This window comes from Notechis scutatus, chromosome 15 (genome assembly GCF_049901735.1).
Source record: "Notechis scutatus isolate UNSWTSFEM ecotype Mainland chromosome 15, rNotScu1.2, whole genome shotgun sequence".
Taxonomy (NCBI): Eukaryota; Metazoa; Chordata; class Lepidosauria; order Squamata; family Elapidae; genus Notechis; species Notechis scutatus.
In genome coordinates, this window is record NC_142023.1 from 1,759,704 (window position 1) to 1,777,697 (window position 17,994).

Consider the following 17,994-nt stretch of genomic DNA (forward strand, 5'->3'; position numbering starts at 1 on the left):
GGGCTTTGCTTGTTTGCGCAGCCCAGTTTCTGGCATATCCCAGACAGGTACTGGTGCATGGACCTGGAGTTGGGGACCCCTGCCTTAGAGCATAAATCAACCCCCCTTCTCTGTGACAGCCCCTCAAATCCTGGAAGACGGTAATCATGTCACCTCTAAGCCTTCTAAGCTAGATACACCTAGCTCCCTCACCTGTGCATCCTATGATTTAGCTTCCAGAATCCTGATTGTCTTTAGCTGCTCTTCTCTGCACTCTTCCTAGGATCTCAGTTCTTGTGTGTGGTGTGTGTGTGTGTGTGTGTGTGTGTGTCGTGGTGACCAGAACTGGTTGCAGTGTTCCAAGCGTTCACTAGTTCAGTGTAAAGTGAACTCACTTTCCGTGATCTTGAATCTCATCCCTCTGTTGACGTCTGTTGAATGCAGTTGAAGTCTGTGTTGCAACAGACACCTGGCTCCAATTTAGCAATAGCCCTTAGACTTATATACCGCTTTATAGTGCTTTTACAGCCCCCTCTAAGCGGTTTACAGAGTCAGCCTCTTGACCCTCAACAATCTGGGTCCTCATTTTATCCCCCTGGGAAGGACAGAAGGCTGAGTCAACCTGGAGCCAGTCAGGATTGAACTCCTGTCTGTGGGCAGTCCGAAATGCTTTATTCTAACCACTGCACACCAAAGAAGGAAGGAAGGAAGGAAGGAAGGAAGGAAGGAAGGAAGGAAGGAAGGAAGGAAGGAAGGAAGGAAGGAAGGAGGGAGGGAGGAGGGAGGGAGGGAGGGAGGGAGGAAGGAAGGAAGGAAGGAAGGAAGGAAGGAAGGAAGGAAGGAAGGAAGGAAGGAAGGAAGGAAGGAAGCTTATTTCTTTCCCTGCTGAATCAGCATCCTATTGGATAGGGCCTGTCAAGATTCTGCTAAACCTTGAATCTCTCTTGCAAAATGTTGACATTTCCTGTCAGCTTGGTGGGAATATATATATTTTTTCTCCCCTGTCCTTTATAAACACAGTCCTGATTTTAGTAAAGCAGTCAGAATTCATTTGCAGGAACATCCCCTTCTAAAAATCTTATGTATATAAAAGGAAATACCACCCATGCATCATCACAAAATCTCCAGAACCGTAAAGCTTACAAACGTGAAATTTGGCACATATCTTCCTCTTGGCTTCTAGGTGCTCGCTAAAAAAGGATTTTTCAAAATGACCATCAGAGCATTTGTATTTCTTCTATTATTATTAATATTCACATGCTCTGATGCTAAGGAGTTCTACTCCCCCCTCCCCACTTGAAAAGAAATCTCTTCCAAATGCAAAATACAAGCAGAGGAGAGGAGTTTCAGTTTCACAGCACCAAGCAGCTTTGGTACAGAATAGTTGAGCTAAGCCAAGGCCAGGCTCCTTGCCATCTTCTCCTTGCTTGCACAGCAAATACTGTTTCAGTTTCCAAACAGCCCTCAACTCTCACACACGGACAGGACCCTATCCAGATGAATACCGGTGGATGATGGTAGGCACAGGCAGAATTCCCCCCTCCTTATTTTCCTCCCCCCAAACCAAGCCTGACCACATAGTTTTGTAGCAAAGCACAGATATTGAGCTAGTAGCTAATACAGGTAATCTGTTCAAACAGTCTTAAAGGAACCCAGAGTTCGCCCATGTTCTGCCTTATGCGTTTTCAAAAAAAAAATTGTTCTTGTCATTAATCCAACCATTGTTGAATTTGCCCACCCCTTTCCAGACATCCAGTGTGCCGCCCCCCTCAACACACTGGGGCACTGGGTAGCCGAGCCTGCTTCCTCATCCCTCTCTTGGCGTGCAATAAATGCACCCTGATGTGGAACTCACCTTGACTGTGGTGACGGTACATTTTGCTCCAATAGAAATGTCCGTTCTCCAGAGACCGTTGCTTGCAAACATTCTCGTGCAAACGGATTGACAGCGTACCCTGTAAATGGGGCATCATTTCACATGAAGCCTCGCAAAGAGTTCCCTGGTCTGGATTTGGTTATTCAGCTGCAGAAATCTTTAACAGAGTCGGAAGGGACCTTGTAAATCATCTACTCCAACCCCCCACGCCCAAGCAGGAGACCCTGCACCATTTCTGACAGAGGGCAGTCCAGTCTCTTCTTGAAAGCTTCCAGGGATGATGAATCTCCCACAACTTCTGAAGAGAAACTGTTCCATTGGTTGTTCTCCCTGTCAGAAAATGTCTCCTCATTTCCAGGTTGAATATCTCCTTGATCAGTTTCCATCCATTAGTCCTTGTCTGGCCTTCAGGTGCCTTGGAAAATAGCTTGACCCCTTCCTCCTCTCTGGGGCAGCCACTCAAGTATTGGAACTGGCTGCAATGACTTGGCCATGGCGAGTTGTCTGTGGCAAATTGTCCATTCCCCTCATGGTACTTCACTACTGCAGAGCTGCTCTCCCTAGTTAGACCGCCCAGCCAGGTACTTTTGTGTCAGGAGTCCATAACTCTGCCTCATGGACCAGGTACTAGCACCTAAAGCAGGAACTTGGGCTGCTAGTGCATCGAATTGCCTCCACCTTTGCCAACGTACCAAAGGTGGCGAAGAAAGCAAAGGGGATAATCCCAAGTCTCTTTTTGCTTTGTGTGTGTGTGTGTGTGTGTGTGTGTGTGTGTGTTTGCAACAGTGGAGATATTTTGCTTTCCTTCCTTTCTTATGGTGCTTCCCTGCACATATCGAGCGTTATCGTCCCGACAGCGGGGGTCATTGCAATATTGTGCATTGAAGAGCACAATGGGGCAACGGTGGCAGAGATTTGTGATTGAAAACTAGAGCAGGGGTGTCAAACTCGAGGCCCAAAGGCCAGAGCTGGCCCGCACGATGCTTAAATCTGGCCCATGGAAGCCGGCTTGCAAATATCAAAGGAGCAGCCCGTGGGGCCTCTGCCGGCCAAAATGGGTCACAGGGGGACCGCATGCAGCCCTCCCCCAGCCCATTTTTGCTCCCCCTTGCAGAGGTGGGTATTCAGCAGATTCTGACCAGTTCTGGAGAACCGGTAGCGGAAATTTTGAGTAGTTCGGAGAACCGGCCAATCCCGCCTCTGACTGGAGATTTTGTAGTCTCCTTCCCCTGCCAGGCCCACCAAGCCACGCCCACAGTACAGGTAGTAAAAAAAAAAAATTTTGAACCCCACCTCTGCTCTCTGGCCTCCTGCAGCACTCTGCCAGCTGAAGAACAGGCGACACTGGGCCTTTGCGCAGCCCTGTGCTGCAGGAGGCCCACCATGGCCACACCCAGGGGCGGGCTTCAAAAATTTTAGTAAGGGGTTTTCTGTCTGGTTGCAGGGTGGGCATGGCCTAGTTGGCCTCCTGCACCATGGGTGGGGGGTGTTTTTGCCTTCCCCAGACTCCGGAGGCTTTCCTTGAGCCTCTGGGAGGGCGAAAACGGCTTCCCCAGGCTCCCGAGGCTCTCTGGAAGCTGGAAACACGCCTATTTCTGGCCTTCCCGAACTCCCAGGAGGCCCGTTTTTCACCCTTCCCAATCCTCCACATGCGCCCTGCACTTACCCGCATCCAAAACGGGCCATGTAGGGACCCCTGGGAGGGGAGGGGTGGGCGGGGCCAGACAGGAGTGGGATTTGAGGGTTCTCTGAACTGCACTTAGTGAGGGGCTCTCCCGAACCCCTGCGAACCCCCCAGAAGCCCATCCCTGGCCACACACACACACACACACACACACACACACACATATCCCCGGCCCTCTGAGGTCAAACACACCCCTGATGCACCCTCGGTGAAACTTGAGTTTGACAGCCTTAAGCTAGGGCCACTTTGTACAATGGAAAAGCTGTTGTAACCTGCTTGTAACCTCTTTGGGAAATGAATGGATCTTTGGGACGGTTGGCCTCCCCCTGTTTCTCCTATCTCCGTAAAAACATGATTGTGATGAGGCTGGGTGGAAGCAAAAGGAAGCCCTTAGGAACGGTGGGAGCCAGGCTGAACCGCTGATAAGGAAGGAAACAACTAGAAGAAAAGGATGTTCTGGGGTTTGCTGAAGTTCTGCAAAAGTTTGAAAGATACCATGGAAATCATGCTGGACCGGCTGGGGTGTTTCCTGTCCCCGGCTTTCCAATAAACCTGTTCTTGGCTAAAACAGAAGTGGGACTTTTAATCTCATTATAATGGGGAGAGCTTAGAATGGCTGCATTCGTTGAGCTTTCCTGCAAGACCACTGAGGCAGGGCCATGGAGTGGATTTTTCAGTCTTGAAAACTGGGCTTGCTGGGGGCAAAAATGTCATTTCACTGCCTCTCGGTGGAAATGCCTTTTAGGTGAACTTGGAAGTTCCTTTGCTCGGGTTTTGGAGGGTTTTGGAAAGGCCAAGAAGAAAGCTTTGGGTGGCCTCATTGCAGACTCGGCTGGATTTTCCATGGAGACCCTTCAGACGCCCCACCGATGAACAAAAGGAGCATCGAGCCAGTTGGGTGAAACGGTGAAGGTGCTGGGCCTAAGAAAGCAAGCGATTGTGAGTTCTAATTCCATCTTAGGCACAAAATCTGGCTGGGAGACTTTGGGCCAGTCCCTTTCAGCCCAACCCAGCTCCAAAGGCTTCTTGTGGAAGAAATAGAATGAAGGGGTATTGTGTGTGTTTGCCACCTTGATTTTTAGCAATAGCCCAAAGACTTATATACTGCTTCACAGTGGTTTACAGCCCTCTCTAAGCAGTTTATAGAGTTATCCTCTTGCCCCCAACAATCTGGCCCTCATTTTATGGACCTTGGAAGGACAGAAGGCTGAGTTCAACCTGGAGCCGCTCAGGATCGAACTCCAAACTGTGGGCAGTCAGCCTGCAATATGCTGCATACAAAGTGAATGTGGCACTAAAACCAGGGGTGGGATTCCAATTTTTTAACAACCGGTTCTGTGGGTGTGTCTTAGTTGGTGGCGTGGCTTGGTGGTCATGTGACTGGTGGATGTGGCTTGGTGGTCATGTTATTGGCTGGGCGTGGCCAACTCAACATCACTCACATTGAGGCACGCATCTCCTCGCCTGGCCTCTCATGACTGTGGGGATGCTGCAACAGAGTCATAAGTGTGAAAAAGGGTCATAAGACACTTTTTTCAATGCCATTGTAACTTTGAATGGTCACTCCACACAAGCAAAGTACCAGCAAAGGAGGGGAAAAAACTCCAGAGAGATTCCTGAGACAGGAAGTCTAGTCCTGCCAAGTACATAATAAGGGTCAACGGAGAGGCAGTTTCTGTAAGCAACACCAGAATGTTTCCTTCCTGCCTTCCTTACAGGATTAGCCCTGTAATTTCTTCTAACAACCGGTTCTCCGAACTGCTTAGAATTTTAACAACCGGTTCTAGCAAATAGGTGCGAACTGGTAGAATCCCACCCCTGACTAAAACGCTTAATATTAAGATGGATGTAACAAGGTAAATTACCCTTGGCCTCTCAGATATTTCTCCCTCTGGGCACGCTGAGACTACATCCACTGAACAAAACTCCACATTGGGGACAGGGAGGGCATCCAGCCATTAAAACACCCTTGCTAGCTCCATTCAGTTGCCTAGACTCCCACCCCAATGCAAGGGATTATGGGATCGTTAAATGAAGATGATGATGATGGCTAATGGAGCCTCTGCCTCCCCTCCCCCAATTTCCCCAAAGCAAAAGTGTTGGAACGAATCAACCACTCCAGCATTTATTCTCTTTAAATAAAATTCTTTATAAAAATAGTACATTTGACGATACCAAAAAGTAATCAAAGCTTTAGCAATAAGGCACTTTTGCACATGTTTTTGGTATGCTTTTGAAGAGGTGGGAAAACCATTCTTCAGCTGCCGGGACTACAACTCCCAGCAGCCACATATACTCTTTCTTGTCTCCACCCCAGGCTGGTGATAAGTGCTTTTCCTAAGGTTGAGAGCCTTGTCGTTTCCCCCTGCCCTCCAGACAGGACAACCATGTTCCCAAACCCTGTAAATAAAGCTGAAACTGGCTTTTAAAGATGGTGGAGACAACAGATCGTCTGAATGCAGGAATTGTGCTTGATGGATCTTGTAGCTTCATTCCCCCACAAAGCGGCTTTGTTGCAGAATTGGATTGGGGTGGAGGGGGGCACAGCACGAACAGCACCCGAGATCCTGGACTTCAACTGTTCTCCTATCCATGGAAGGATGACTGATCCCCAAGGAATTCTCCAGAGAGTTTTCAACCTCAGTGATTTTCAAGATGGATGGACTTCCAACTCCCACAATTCCCTAACCAGTAAGCTGGCTGGGGAATTCTGGGAGTTTGAAGGCTGCCCATCTTGACGTTGTTATGGTTGAGATCTTCTGCTCTGGAGCCTCCAGATAAAGGAGCTGTGCCCAGTCCCGGCCCTTTTTGTGGGACTGTAGAATAACCCATGGGGGTGTGTGTGTGCAGATTGGATGAAACTAAGGGAAAGCAACTTGCTTTTGCATGGCGGGGCTGGCAGGGACCTTAAAGATCACCTAAGCCCACCCAACTTGGTTCAGAAACAGATGAAAGTCTCCAACCTTGAGTAAAAAAAATATTCCAGAGTCTTTCTCTCGGGGGGGCTGGAGGGCATCATTCAAACTTTGCAAGATGGCGGAGTCTTCCCTCAACTTGGACACTGAAGGAAGCGCAAGGCTGATTGTCAACCAACAGGCAGTGACTTCTCTGTCTGGTTTGGATGACAATGGCTGGGGGGTCAAGGCTTGTGGGGAGCAACCACAGTTTAGCAGGACAGCAGCTCAACATGCGGAGGATGCTGGACAAATGGCAAGTTCTCCATCACAATTCTGAGTGAACACGATGCCTGTCTGAAAGTACTTTCGATTCCCTTTAAGAGTTTTGGGAATTTCTGCCCCAGCACAACTCAACCGTTGGGACTCACAACTCTGCCGAGGGCAACCGAATTAGTGAAGGGTTGCAAGCAGCATTGTGCCCTCCATTCTTACAAAAATCAAAACAAAAATGCACGCACATGCTTTGTGCTGAGGTGATGGGCAAACCCAAACCCTACGGGCAGGGTCAATTTAATCAAATCTCTTTACACGTTTGTAACTCTTTTGAATTCCTCTCCAGCAAAAAGGATTCGCCCCCCTGTCAGCTCTTCTCTTCACCATCATGAGATCTCAGAATTTCCAAGTTAGTACGCCTGCTTTGCACTTTGGCACCCAAAACCACGAGGCCACTTTTGGCGACTCAAATCCTTGAAATATCTCTGCTTGCAACAGAGCTATAGTCATCTTCAAAGAAAAGAACATTGGGGGGGGGGTGACACTTTGTTCCCAAATAAATAAGAAAAGTTCCTTATTCTTAGGCAACATTTAAAGTTGGAAGGACTTTATGATGTATGGACTTCAGTGCCCAGAATTCTCCCGCCAGCATTCCCTTATAGCTGGCTGGGGAATTCTTGGAGCTGAGGTCCTCACATCTTAAAAGTTGGTGAGACTGAGAAGCACTGCACTAAAAGTCCTGGGTAGAAGATAAGAATTTGCTTGGTTACCATAGTGACAAACTCTGCCGTGGTCCTTCACACTCTCCCCAGCTTACCTGTGAGAGTTTACTTGCACACCTTGTTTCCCAACATTAATAGATGCAGCCTTATCAGGACAGCAAACGCCCAGCATCTCCTCTTCTGGACAAGGATCATTACTGGTTCAGGAACGTTCTCCCTTCAACCCAAAACAGCGTCAAATAGTGGAACTATCACCCTAGAGGGCAAGGAGGAAGGCATGGACTCAATCCCTGGAGTCACCAGGAGAGAGAAAAGGCACTTGGGGTGGTTTAAACTGCTGGTTGTGGACACTGAGAAGAAGCACAGGACTCTTTGGTAATAGCAGTTTGTGGAGAAGAAGGTGGGGAGGGAAAAACCAGAGGAGATTCCTCCACCTGAGAGGTTTGAGCACATCCAACACTGGTTGAAACTTCCTCCTCCCTCCCTCAAGTTCTTCGGGAACAACCTACATGTTTTCATCACGACATCAAGCAAGGGGACCTTGGCCAATGTTTGGGGCAATTGGAGGATCTGTCCCACAGCCATTTGGGCAAGAGATCCTACTGCCCAAGGACGGAGGCCTCTCCGTTGGTTTCTTTGCTCTTTCCCGACAACCTGAAGAAGGTGTCCCTCATGGTGGTGTAGCACTGCTTGGCGAGATCATCAACATCCTCAGTTGTCAGGCCTTTCGTTGAGATGGGTGGAAAGATTTCCACCTTGATTTTGCCTGGAGGCAGAAAAGACAGTGGTAAATTCCTACCTACAGCCCCGGGTCCAACTGCTCCAGCCCACACTGTCAACTCATAAAACATTCCTATGCCTGTTTTAATGGTTGCCATAAAAAGTGGGGTGGGGGGAAAGAAAATCTGGAAGATCAGTTGAAAGCAAAAGTACATTCCAACTCTTTATCTTTAAAAGGTTGTAACTAAACTACCAGAGTTTTTGCTCGTGAATATATTTACTTGGAGAATGTGATTGATGACACCCAGCCCATGAACGGGCTCAATTGGAGAATCTGATTTAGGAGACACCCAGGGGGGGAGGGAGGAAACAGGGCCACAGATTTGGCTTCATACAGGGCAGTGCCAGTATGTCGCCTCTAATAAACCCTTTGAAGTTTTTTGAAGTTTGGCTCGAGAGTCATGATTTAATTAGGGCGATTGCTGGAATCCTGACACACACATTTAAAGCAGGAAGCTCTGTTGATTGGTCAAGCCAACTCTCCCAAGTGTTCGGGAAGGCCCCCCGCACAAGTCAATGCCTCCACTCACCCAACATATGGCCCAACCCTCAACCCATCTTCTTCTCCTTAGAGGTCTCCCGATTAATTTCCTGTTCACTGTTCTTTTGGGGTTCCCACAACGGAATGGGACAACTCGCCGGAGTCAACTTGCCATGGCCATCTCGCCAGGGAACAACTCGTTGCAGGACAATTCAACAATTCAATTTAATTACTTAAAATAACATTATTTTAATTGTTGTCATTCTCATTTCATTCTGTCCCTCCTGTCCCCCTCTTTCATTGAGGGCTGCATCAGGGCTGTGGTTGACCTCGGAGGGGCTGGGGGGGGCGTGGCTGACTGGGTGGGCATGGCCAGCTTGATGCCACTCCCCAAATTGCTGGCATGTTTCCTCTTTGCATTGGGTAGACCAGGACAGTCCCGTGGGCTGGATCCGGCTCATAGGCCTTGAGTTTGACACCCTTCTTTAATGGTGCTATTCCATTGTTTCTTCTGTACTAGTGTAGCTCTTGTCCAGTGATGAGTTGTACATGGTGAGTTGACCATGGTGGTGACTTAAGTCCTAGAGCATCTCACAGGATGGATGAGCTGCTTGCCTGGAAGGTCTATGGAGCCCCCACTTTATTGCTTTGACTGAGGGAACTTTCCAGAAAGAAATAGACTTTGGGGACGGCAGAGAATTGGCCAAAGGCGGTGAAATCAGGACCGTGGAAAACGGGGGCGAAGGGATTTTGCTGCTAGTTGAGACAATTGACAAGCATTAGCAATAGCCCTTAGACTTATACACCACGGTGCTTTTACAGCCCTCTCTAAGCCAGGGGTCTCCAACCTTGGCAACTTTAAGACTTGTGGACTTCAATTCCCAGAATTCCTCAGCCAGCAGAGACCCCTGCTCTAAGCGGTTTATACAGTCAGCCTCTTGCCCCCAACAATCTGGGTCCTCATTTTACCCACCTCAGAAGGGCGGGAGGCTGAGTCAACCTTGACCTGCTCAGGATCAAACTCCTGGCAATGGGCAGAGTTAGTCTGCAATACTGCACTTTAACCACTGCACCACCATGGGAGGGAGGGAGGAAGGAAGGAAAGGAGGGAAAGAGGGAAGAAGAGAGGGAGGGAGGAAGGAAGGGCAATAGCACTTAGATTTATATATCGCTTCATAGGTATTTTACAGCCCTCTCTAAGTGGTTTATAGAGTCAGCCTCTTTCCCCCAACAATCTGGATCCTCATTTTACCCACCTCAGGAGGACAGGAGGCTGAGTCAACCTGGAGCCTGGTGGGATTCGAACTGCCAAATTGCAGGTAGATGGCAGTCAGCAGAAGGACCCTGCAGTCCTGTGACCACTGCACCACCATGGCTCATCTATCAAGTAAGCAGGAAGGAAGGGGTGCTGCGCTGAACCCACACATATCCGCAGACAGAGAATTGGGAGTGAAACCGAGCACGCTCACAAAGCCAAAAACCTGGATTCCTTTTAACCAGGCAAGAGAATTTGGATCTCCAAGGACAGTTAAGAGGAACAGAACAACACGGCAAGCTATGCGTTACCCTACCTGATGTAAACGTCTTCTTTTCTGGGTTGTAAAATGAAGTAAAGGAGGAATAGACCACTTGAATTATTGGAACCTTCAAAGGGCAAATAATAATTTTTAAAAAAAAGAGTTAGCAAAAATCTGGAGACTCTCAATCATCCAGTTAGGTCAGAAATACCAAATGCACAAGTTTTCCCAAAGGTGCTTTTTTCAAGAGGCAACAGGACTTTCTGGTTTTTCTTTGAAGACATTTCGCTTCTCATCCAAGAAGCTTCTTCACAAAACTGATTCACTTAACTATTAGCATGATTTACCACTGTAATTCCAGGCTCGGTTTATACCTAAACCAGGTTTCTCCAAATTTGGCAATTTGGAGACTTGCAAACGTCAACTCCCAAAATTCCTCAGCCAGGAATTCTGGGCGTTGAAGTCCACAAGTCTGAAAGTTGCCAAGCTTGGAAACCCCTGAACTAAATGCCGTTTATCCACCTCTTACGCCTTCGGCTGCTTTTCTTTCCAACCACAATGCCCATTATACCATTTTTCCACCGTTGCCTCAAATACAACAGGTTTTGCCTCGGGTGACCTGCTTCTGATCGACATTTAGGGCGGCCAGTTCCTTCCTCAGAATCAGAATAGAGCTGGAAGGGACCTTGGAGGTCTTCTAGTCCAGCCCGCTGCTTAAGCAGGAGATCCAAACCATTTCAGACAAATGATTATCTAATCTCTTCTTAAAAGCCTCCAGTGATGAAGCAGCCACCATTTCTGAGGGCAAGCTGTTCCACTGGTTAATTGTCCTCACTGTTAGGAAGTTAACAGCACTGTTAAGGTAGTACAGTAGAAGCCATTTGAAGGCACAATAGGCTGTATGTTAACAGAATACACACCCCGAGGGGCGTTAGGGATGTCTTAATCCACAGTATTTGTTTCCAGGGAGTAAGTAATCTGCTACCAAGTTTGGTTGAAATTGCTGGAGGCGTTATAGAGTTATGCTGGAACATACACTCACACATCGAAGAAGATACAGAAGAAAGAAGAAGAAAGGAGGGAGGAGGGAGGAGGAGGAGGAGGAGGAGGAGGAGGAGGAGGAGGAAGAGGAGGAGGAAGGAGGAGGAAGAAGGAGGAGGAGGAGGAGGAGGAAGAAGGAGAAGGAGAAGGAGGAGGAGGAGGAGGAGGAGGAGAAGGAGAAGGAGAAGAAGAAGAAGAAGAAGAAGAAGAAGAAGAAGAAGAAGAAGAAGAAGAAGAAGAAGAAGAAGAAGAAGAAGAAGAAGAAGAGGAGGAGGAGGAGGAGGAGAGGAGGAGGAGGAAAGGAAGAGGAGGAGGAGGAAGGAGAGGAAGAAGGAGAAGAAGGAAGTGGAAGAAGAGAAGAAGGAGAAGAAGAAGAAGAAGAAGAGAAGAAGGAGAAGGAGAAGAGAGAAGGAGAAGAAGAAGAAGAAGAAGAAGAAGAAGAAGAAGAAGAAGAAGAAGAAGAAGAAGAAGAAGAAGAAGAAGAAGAAGAAGGAAGAAGAATGAAGACATAAATAATCATAGTTGTAAACAATCCCATTTCAACCCATGGAAGGCAAATCACTCTGCAAAGAAGCATCGCTCACCTGCGTCTGGATGGCGAGATGAAAAGCCCCCTTCTTGAACGGCAGAAGGTCCCCATTCATGTTCCTTGTTCCCTCTGGATAGATCCAGATCTTGAGCTGCAAGCAAAAAGGAAAGACGGACTTTAGTATCTGCTCTGTGTGTGTGTGTGTGTGTGTGCAGTACCTGCTCACTCTTAACAGCTTTGTGATAGGTTCCCCTGGCGGTGAGGCTCCTAAGCCCTCTGACCCAAAAACAGGCCTTCAAATCTGAGCAGCTGCCCATCCCCTGGTCAAGATTTCAGAAATACCCCCAAAACAAGGGAAATTACACACACACACCCCCACACTCTCCCTTCCAAGATATTCACTGCAGCTTCTGAAGGGGAAAATTCCTCCAGGTGCAAAAAACTGCAGAAAACTAGAAACTCAATTGCATTGGTTGCAAATGTAACTGTAAACCAAGGAGCCACCTAGAACAGTGGTCGCCAAACAGTGGGCTGGGGACCACTGGTGGTCCACGAGAAAATTTTGGTGGTCTGCAGAGAAATGTCACCCCCAACGCACCCCCCAAAGCAATTACTCCAGGCTGTGCAGGAACACAAGGCTGCACCACCCACATGTCCCGCGGGAACACAAGGCTTGCATCGCTTGCATTGCAAACAACACGAGGTAGTGAGGGGAGGGAGGAAGGGGCGGGGGGAAACTTGCCCCATTTGCCCCCCGCGCCTGGCCTGGCCACGGGCTGCTTCTTTCCACTTCTTTCTTCTTCTGCTTTTGGCTGCACGCAAGGAAAGCACCAAAAGTCTTCCTTTCTCTCCCCCAAACTCCGCCAGAAATGAGTCTTTGGGACCCTGCAAGGCCTCCTGCTCCAAGAGGCTGCACCGGCAAAGGCTCATTTCTGGCGGAATTTGGGGGAGAGAAAGAAAGACTTCTGCTGCTTTCCTTGCATGAAGCCAAAAGTCTCTCTCTCTCTCCTCCCCCCGAGAACGGAGCTGGAGACAGTATCCTGCGATCCCAAATAAAAAACGATCGATCGGTAGGGGAATTTTCCTGCAGATTTTTGGGGGGATTTTCCCAGGGTCTCTGGTCCGCGGGATTTAAAATGATGAATTTGGTGGTCCCTGAGGTCCAAAAGGTTGGTGACCTAGAACGCTCCTACCAACACTGACCTGGCAAAGGCCGCTAGTACATAAACAGGGAGCAAAACCCTACACCCGCTAGCACTGATGGTGTTAAATAACTGGGTGATGAAACGTCTGCAAGGAAACCACCAAGCTCAGAGAGCACCGAGGATCCCACAGTTCAACCCTGAGCCGCAAATATTCTCTTCTATTGGTAGCACAAATTTCAGGCTTTTGCCTCACAAAGAAATTGAGAAGAGTTACTTGGAGATGCCAACTGCCTCAATTCTCACACAGAATAAAATGTAGGACAGAGCCATATCTTTCAAAAAATAGTCTGGATGCTATAGCATTCAAAGCTGGTGTTCGAAAAAGCACATTTCTTACTTATGGAAAGTTGCTTCTTTTAAAAAGTACATTTGTTCCACCTTTAAAAGGAAACATTTAAAAAAACAAATTTTGCACACTTTTGCAGCAAAAAAATGTTGATTTGATTTGGCAGTGAATTCAAGCACCTTTTGAAGCTATTTAAACTTTAGAAATAGAATTAATCTTGCCACCTCCAGGACATTGTTGGAACAAAAAAGTGTCAAATTTTGTTCTCACACTATCTGCAGCTGGTGGCAACCTCTATTGATCCTGGCTCATCTTGGGGGGTGGGGGACTGAGCATAGTGATATTTTATTAGCATGCTGGCTGGGGAATTCTGGGAGTTGAAGTCCACAAGCCTTAAAGTTGTCCTGTTTGAGAAACACAGCTCTGAAGCCATTTTTCTCTTCGGCTGGACAGTCAGTGAGAAAATGCAGTCTGACCCTGGTTGTGTGCAATCCTATCAGCTGCCAGAAGGGGGTGCTGTAGCTCTGGCATGTTTTCAAAGAGGGCAGTAGTTGTGGGAAAGAGCAGATTTGAACTAAACTTTCTTAGAACTTAGAATAGAATGAGCTGGAAGGGACCTTGGAGGTCTTCTAGTCCAGCCCACTGCTCAAGCGAGAAGGTGCTTTTTTAAAACTTTTAAACAATTTCATTTAGCTAGCCAAGGAAAATTTAACTCCAGATATTCTGGTTTATCTATATTAAAGTATAATGACTTGATACGTAATTATAGTTCCTCAGGTCTCTTTACATACACACCTCTCATAGAACAGGCATAGAACTGGCAAATTAGGAGTGGGAAAAGCATTACTATATATAAATAAAATGATTCAGACAATAAATATGCTGTTCACTAAGCACTTATGTAATGTAATGGGAAAATATATAAATAAACAGGTAGAAAAAAAGAATTGTCAAAATCTCTGAGAAAGATTTAATGTAGAATAAATTCTCGCAGATGACCTGACCCAGTTTTTATTGCAAAAGATTAACCTTGCACAATTAGGTGATTTAGTAAAAGGAGTTGCATCTAGGTAGCTGGCACAAGACCAAGCCACAAGTATAAAAGCTTTTTGCAATAAAGCCATATTTTATTTTGCTGACACCACCTCAGTTCAAGAAGGCAATTTCGATCATATTTCTTGGAAATTTATGACAATACATTCCACCCTTTTTCTTTACATACTAATAATATATTAGCAATGTCATAACGTATTTTCAACTAATCCTTGACTTCTGACCAAAACTGAGATCGAAACTTCAACACACCTCTCAAAGAACGGGCTTAGAACTGGCAAATTAGGAGTGGGAAAAGCATTACTATATATAAATAAAATGATCCAGACAATAAATATGCTGTTCACTAAGCACTTATGTAATGTAATGGGAAAATATATAAATAAACAGGTAGAAAAAAAGAATTGTCAAAGTCTCTGAGAAAGACTTGATGTAGAATAAATTCTCGCAGATGACCTGACCCAGTTTTTATTGCAAAAGATTAACCTTGCACACTTAGGTGATTTAGTAAAAGGAGTTGAATCTAGCTAGCTGGCACAAGACCAAGCCACAAGTATAAAAGCTTTTTGCAACAAAGCCATATTTTATTTTGCTGACACCACCTCAGTTCAAGAAGGCAATTTCGATCATATTTCTTGGAAATTTATGACAATACATTCCACCCTTTTTTTTCTTTACATACTAATAGTATATTAGCAACGCATTTTCAACTAATCCTTGACTTCTGACCAAAACTGACATCGAAACTTCAATTGCTAAGCCACAGGTATTTAAATGCGCCGTGCCTAATTTAACAACATTTTTGCACAGGCATTAAGTGAATTGCATGGGCATTAAGGGAATCCAGCTGCCCCCACCACTGGTTTCGCTTGTCCAAAACCGGTTGTGAAGGTCAGGAATGGTGATCATGGGACTCCAACCCCAGGACGTTGCAACTGTCATAAATACATGCCGGTTACCTATTGTTACCAAATTTTGATCCCATGACTGCGGGCACACCGTGACAGTCATTAATCCTGAGGACCGGTTTGTAAATCATTTTTTTCAACTTTGCATAGGTTGTTATGCAGTTGTAACTCAAGGACTATCTGTACATGCGTTCCCTTTGTCGCTTTGTTACAGTAAAATTATAAAAAGAAATTTGCACTGTGTCTTTTTTCCCCCCCACTCATAAACTATTTCTCTAGTCTTTTTAGAGATGCCAACAGAAAGGGAGGGGAGAGCAGTGCGGCAGCTTGCAAACCAAAAATGCATTCCACAAATGTTTTCAAAGTTAGTAACTAGGTAACCAAAGTTTCTGCTATGCAAAATTCTAACTGGAGAGCATGATTGATGACTCTGGGCTATGGAGGTGTCCCACTGGAGAATATGAATTGCGATACACCCAGAGGGGTTGGGGGAAAACCAGGATCAAGGGTGAAAATGAATTATATGAAGTGAGGGGAGCCGAAAGTCAACTCATAAAATATTTCTCTGGTCTTTAACAGAAAGGGAGGGGGAGCAGTGCGCCAGCTTACAAAACCGAAATTACACTCCATAAATGTTTTCAAAGATAAGTAACTAGGTGACCAAAGTTTCTGCCTTGCAAAATTCTAACTGGAGAGCCTGATTGATGACTCTGGGCTATGGAGGTGTCCCATTGGAGAATATGAATTACGATACACCCAGGGGGTGCAGTGCCGGCGTGTTTACTCCCAATAAATCTTCTTTAAGTTTGGAAGGTTGGCTCGAGACTCATGATTTAAGTGGGGGCAGGGGTGGGATGCTACCGATTCTGCCCGGCTCTATAGAACCGGTAGCTTTGAAGAGCAGCAGACACCAAACTGGTTCTGTGTTTGCTGCTGTTTGGCCCACCTGCCTGCCAGGGCTCTTACCTGTCCTTTATTTCCTGCTTTTTCAACCTCAGCTGCTTTGCACGGCACGGATGAGGTTGAAAAAGCAGGAAAAAGGAGCTTTTTCAAACGCTGCGCACCTGCGCGCGGTGCTTTTCAGCTGTCTGGGCAGCACAGCTTAAGGCTTTTCACACACACGCACAGCAAAACATAGTCACCAAACCGGTAGTAACACCGATTGAATCCCACCCCTGAGTGGGGGTAACTGACACCTGGAAGGATGGACAGGTAACTGACAAGCAACTGACACCTGGAAGGATGGACAGGTAACTCCTTGACTTACAAGAGTTTGTGTAGTGACAATTCAAAGTTACGACGACATTGAAAAACATGACTTACGGTTGTTTTTCACACTTATAACCACTGAATCATCCCCATAGTTCAGGTGATCAAAATTCAAGCGCTTGGCAACTGACTCATATTTATGACGAGTTGCAATGTCCTGGGGTCCTGTGATCCCCTTTTGTGACCTTCTAAAAAGCAAAATCAATGGGGAAGCTGGGCTGACTTAAAAACCGGATTGCTAACTAAATAACTGCAGCAATTCACTTAACAACGGTGGCAAGAAATGTCGTAAAACAGGGCAAAGCTCACTTAACAAATGTCTCACTTAGCAACACAAATTTTGGGCTCAATTTGTGGTCTGAAATAGAGGATTACCTGTAGAGGCATATTTTGATATATTTTTTTTTAAAGAGATCTATAACTCAAGAGTAAAATTGTGGACTGGATCTTGGAGCCCCAAGGAAAGCGCAACGAAGTGAGGTTGAGAACGCCCGCACACTATTCGACACAAAACAAAAATTGCTACATGCAAATATATACAGTAATGTTTTTGAGGGCGGAATGCAGGACTGCCTTTTAGGGATCCAAAGCGATATAAGCTCAGGATCCAAAAAGATCTCGACAGACTTGAACAACGGGCCCTTATCCAACCATATGAAATTTAATGTGGAGAAGAGCAAGGTTTTGCACCTGGGCCAGAAAAACCAAAGAGACACGTACAGATTAGGTGAAACCTGGCTCAAAAACAGTAACTGGGAGAGGGACCTTAGAGTCCAAGTGGACCAAAGGTAGGAATCAGCCATTTCTGACCGGTTCTGAAGAACCAGTAGCGGAATTTTTGAGTTGTTTGGAGAACCGGCCAATCCCACCTCTGACTGGCCCTGCCAACCCCATCTATTCCCTGCCTCCCATTGAGTCCCAGTTGATTGGCTGGGTCTCCTTTGGTTGCCCTGCACAGGGGAAGGGAGCTGGAAAGCAGGTTAGTGGGGTGGGGAGGGAATGGGGATTTTGCAGTATCCTTCCCCTGCCACGCCCACAGAACCGGTAGTTAAAAAAAATTGAATCCTATCACTGTAGCGGACGATCACTTAAACATGACTAGCAGCCAAAAAATGCTAATACAATCCTGGGGTGTATAAACAGAGGCATTGAATCAACATCAAGTACCACTTTATAAAGCCACACCTGGAATCCTGCATCCACTTTTCGTCACCATGTTACAAACAAGATGTTGAGACTTTGCAAAAAGTGCAAAGAGCAACTAAAAAGGTGAAAGGCCTGGAGACTAAAATGTATGAAGAATGGTTGCAGGATTTGGGTTTGGCTGGTCTAGAGAAAAGAAGGATTAAGGGAGATGTGGTAGCTTTATCGCAGTATTTGAGGGGATGCTTCAAAGAGGAGGGGGTCAAGTTATTTTCCAAAGCACCTGAAGGCAGGATAAGAAACAATAGGTGGAAACTGATGAAGGGGAGAAGCAACCTAGAACTAAGGAGA

General features: G+C 46.5%; 1 protein-coding gene across 1 annotated transcript in view; it reads right to left on the reverse strand.

The window, feature by feature from the left end:
- Positions 1-5,663: 5,663 nt before the first annotated feature.
- Positions 5,664-17,994, reverse strand: part of AGPAT2 (1-acylglycerol-3-phosphate O-acyltransferase 2) — a 41,704-nt gene continuing 29,373 nt past the window's right edge. The window contains exons 4-6 of the mRNA XM_087944149.1: positions 11,835-11,930; positions 10,264-10,336; positions 5,664-8,197 (exon numbers count right to left, since the gene is read on the reverse strand). Coding sequence (XP_087800275.1) covers positions 8,031-8,197; positions 10,264-10,336; positions 11,835-11,930 — 336 coding nt within the window. The 3' untranslated portion in view covers positions 5,664-8,030. The remainder of the gene's footprint in view (positions 8,198-10,263; positions 10,337-11,834; positions 11,931-17,994) is intronic.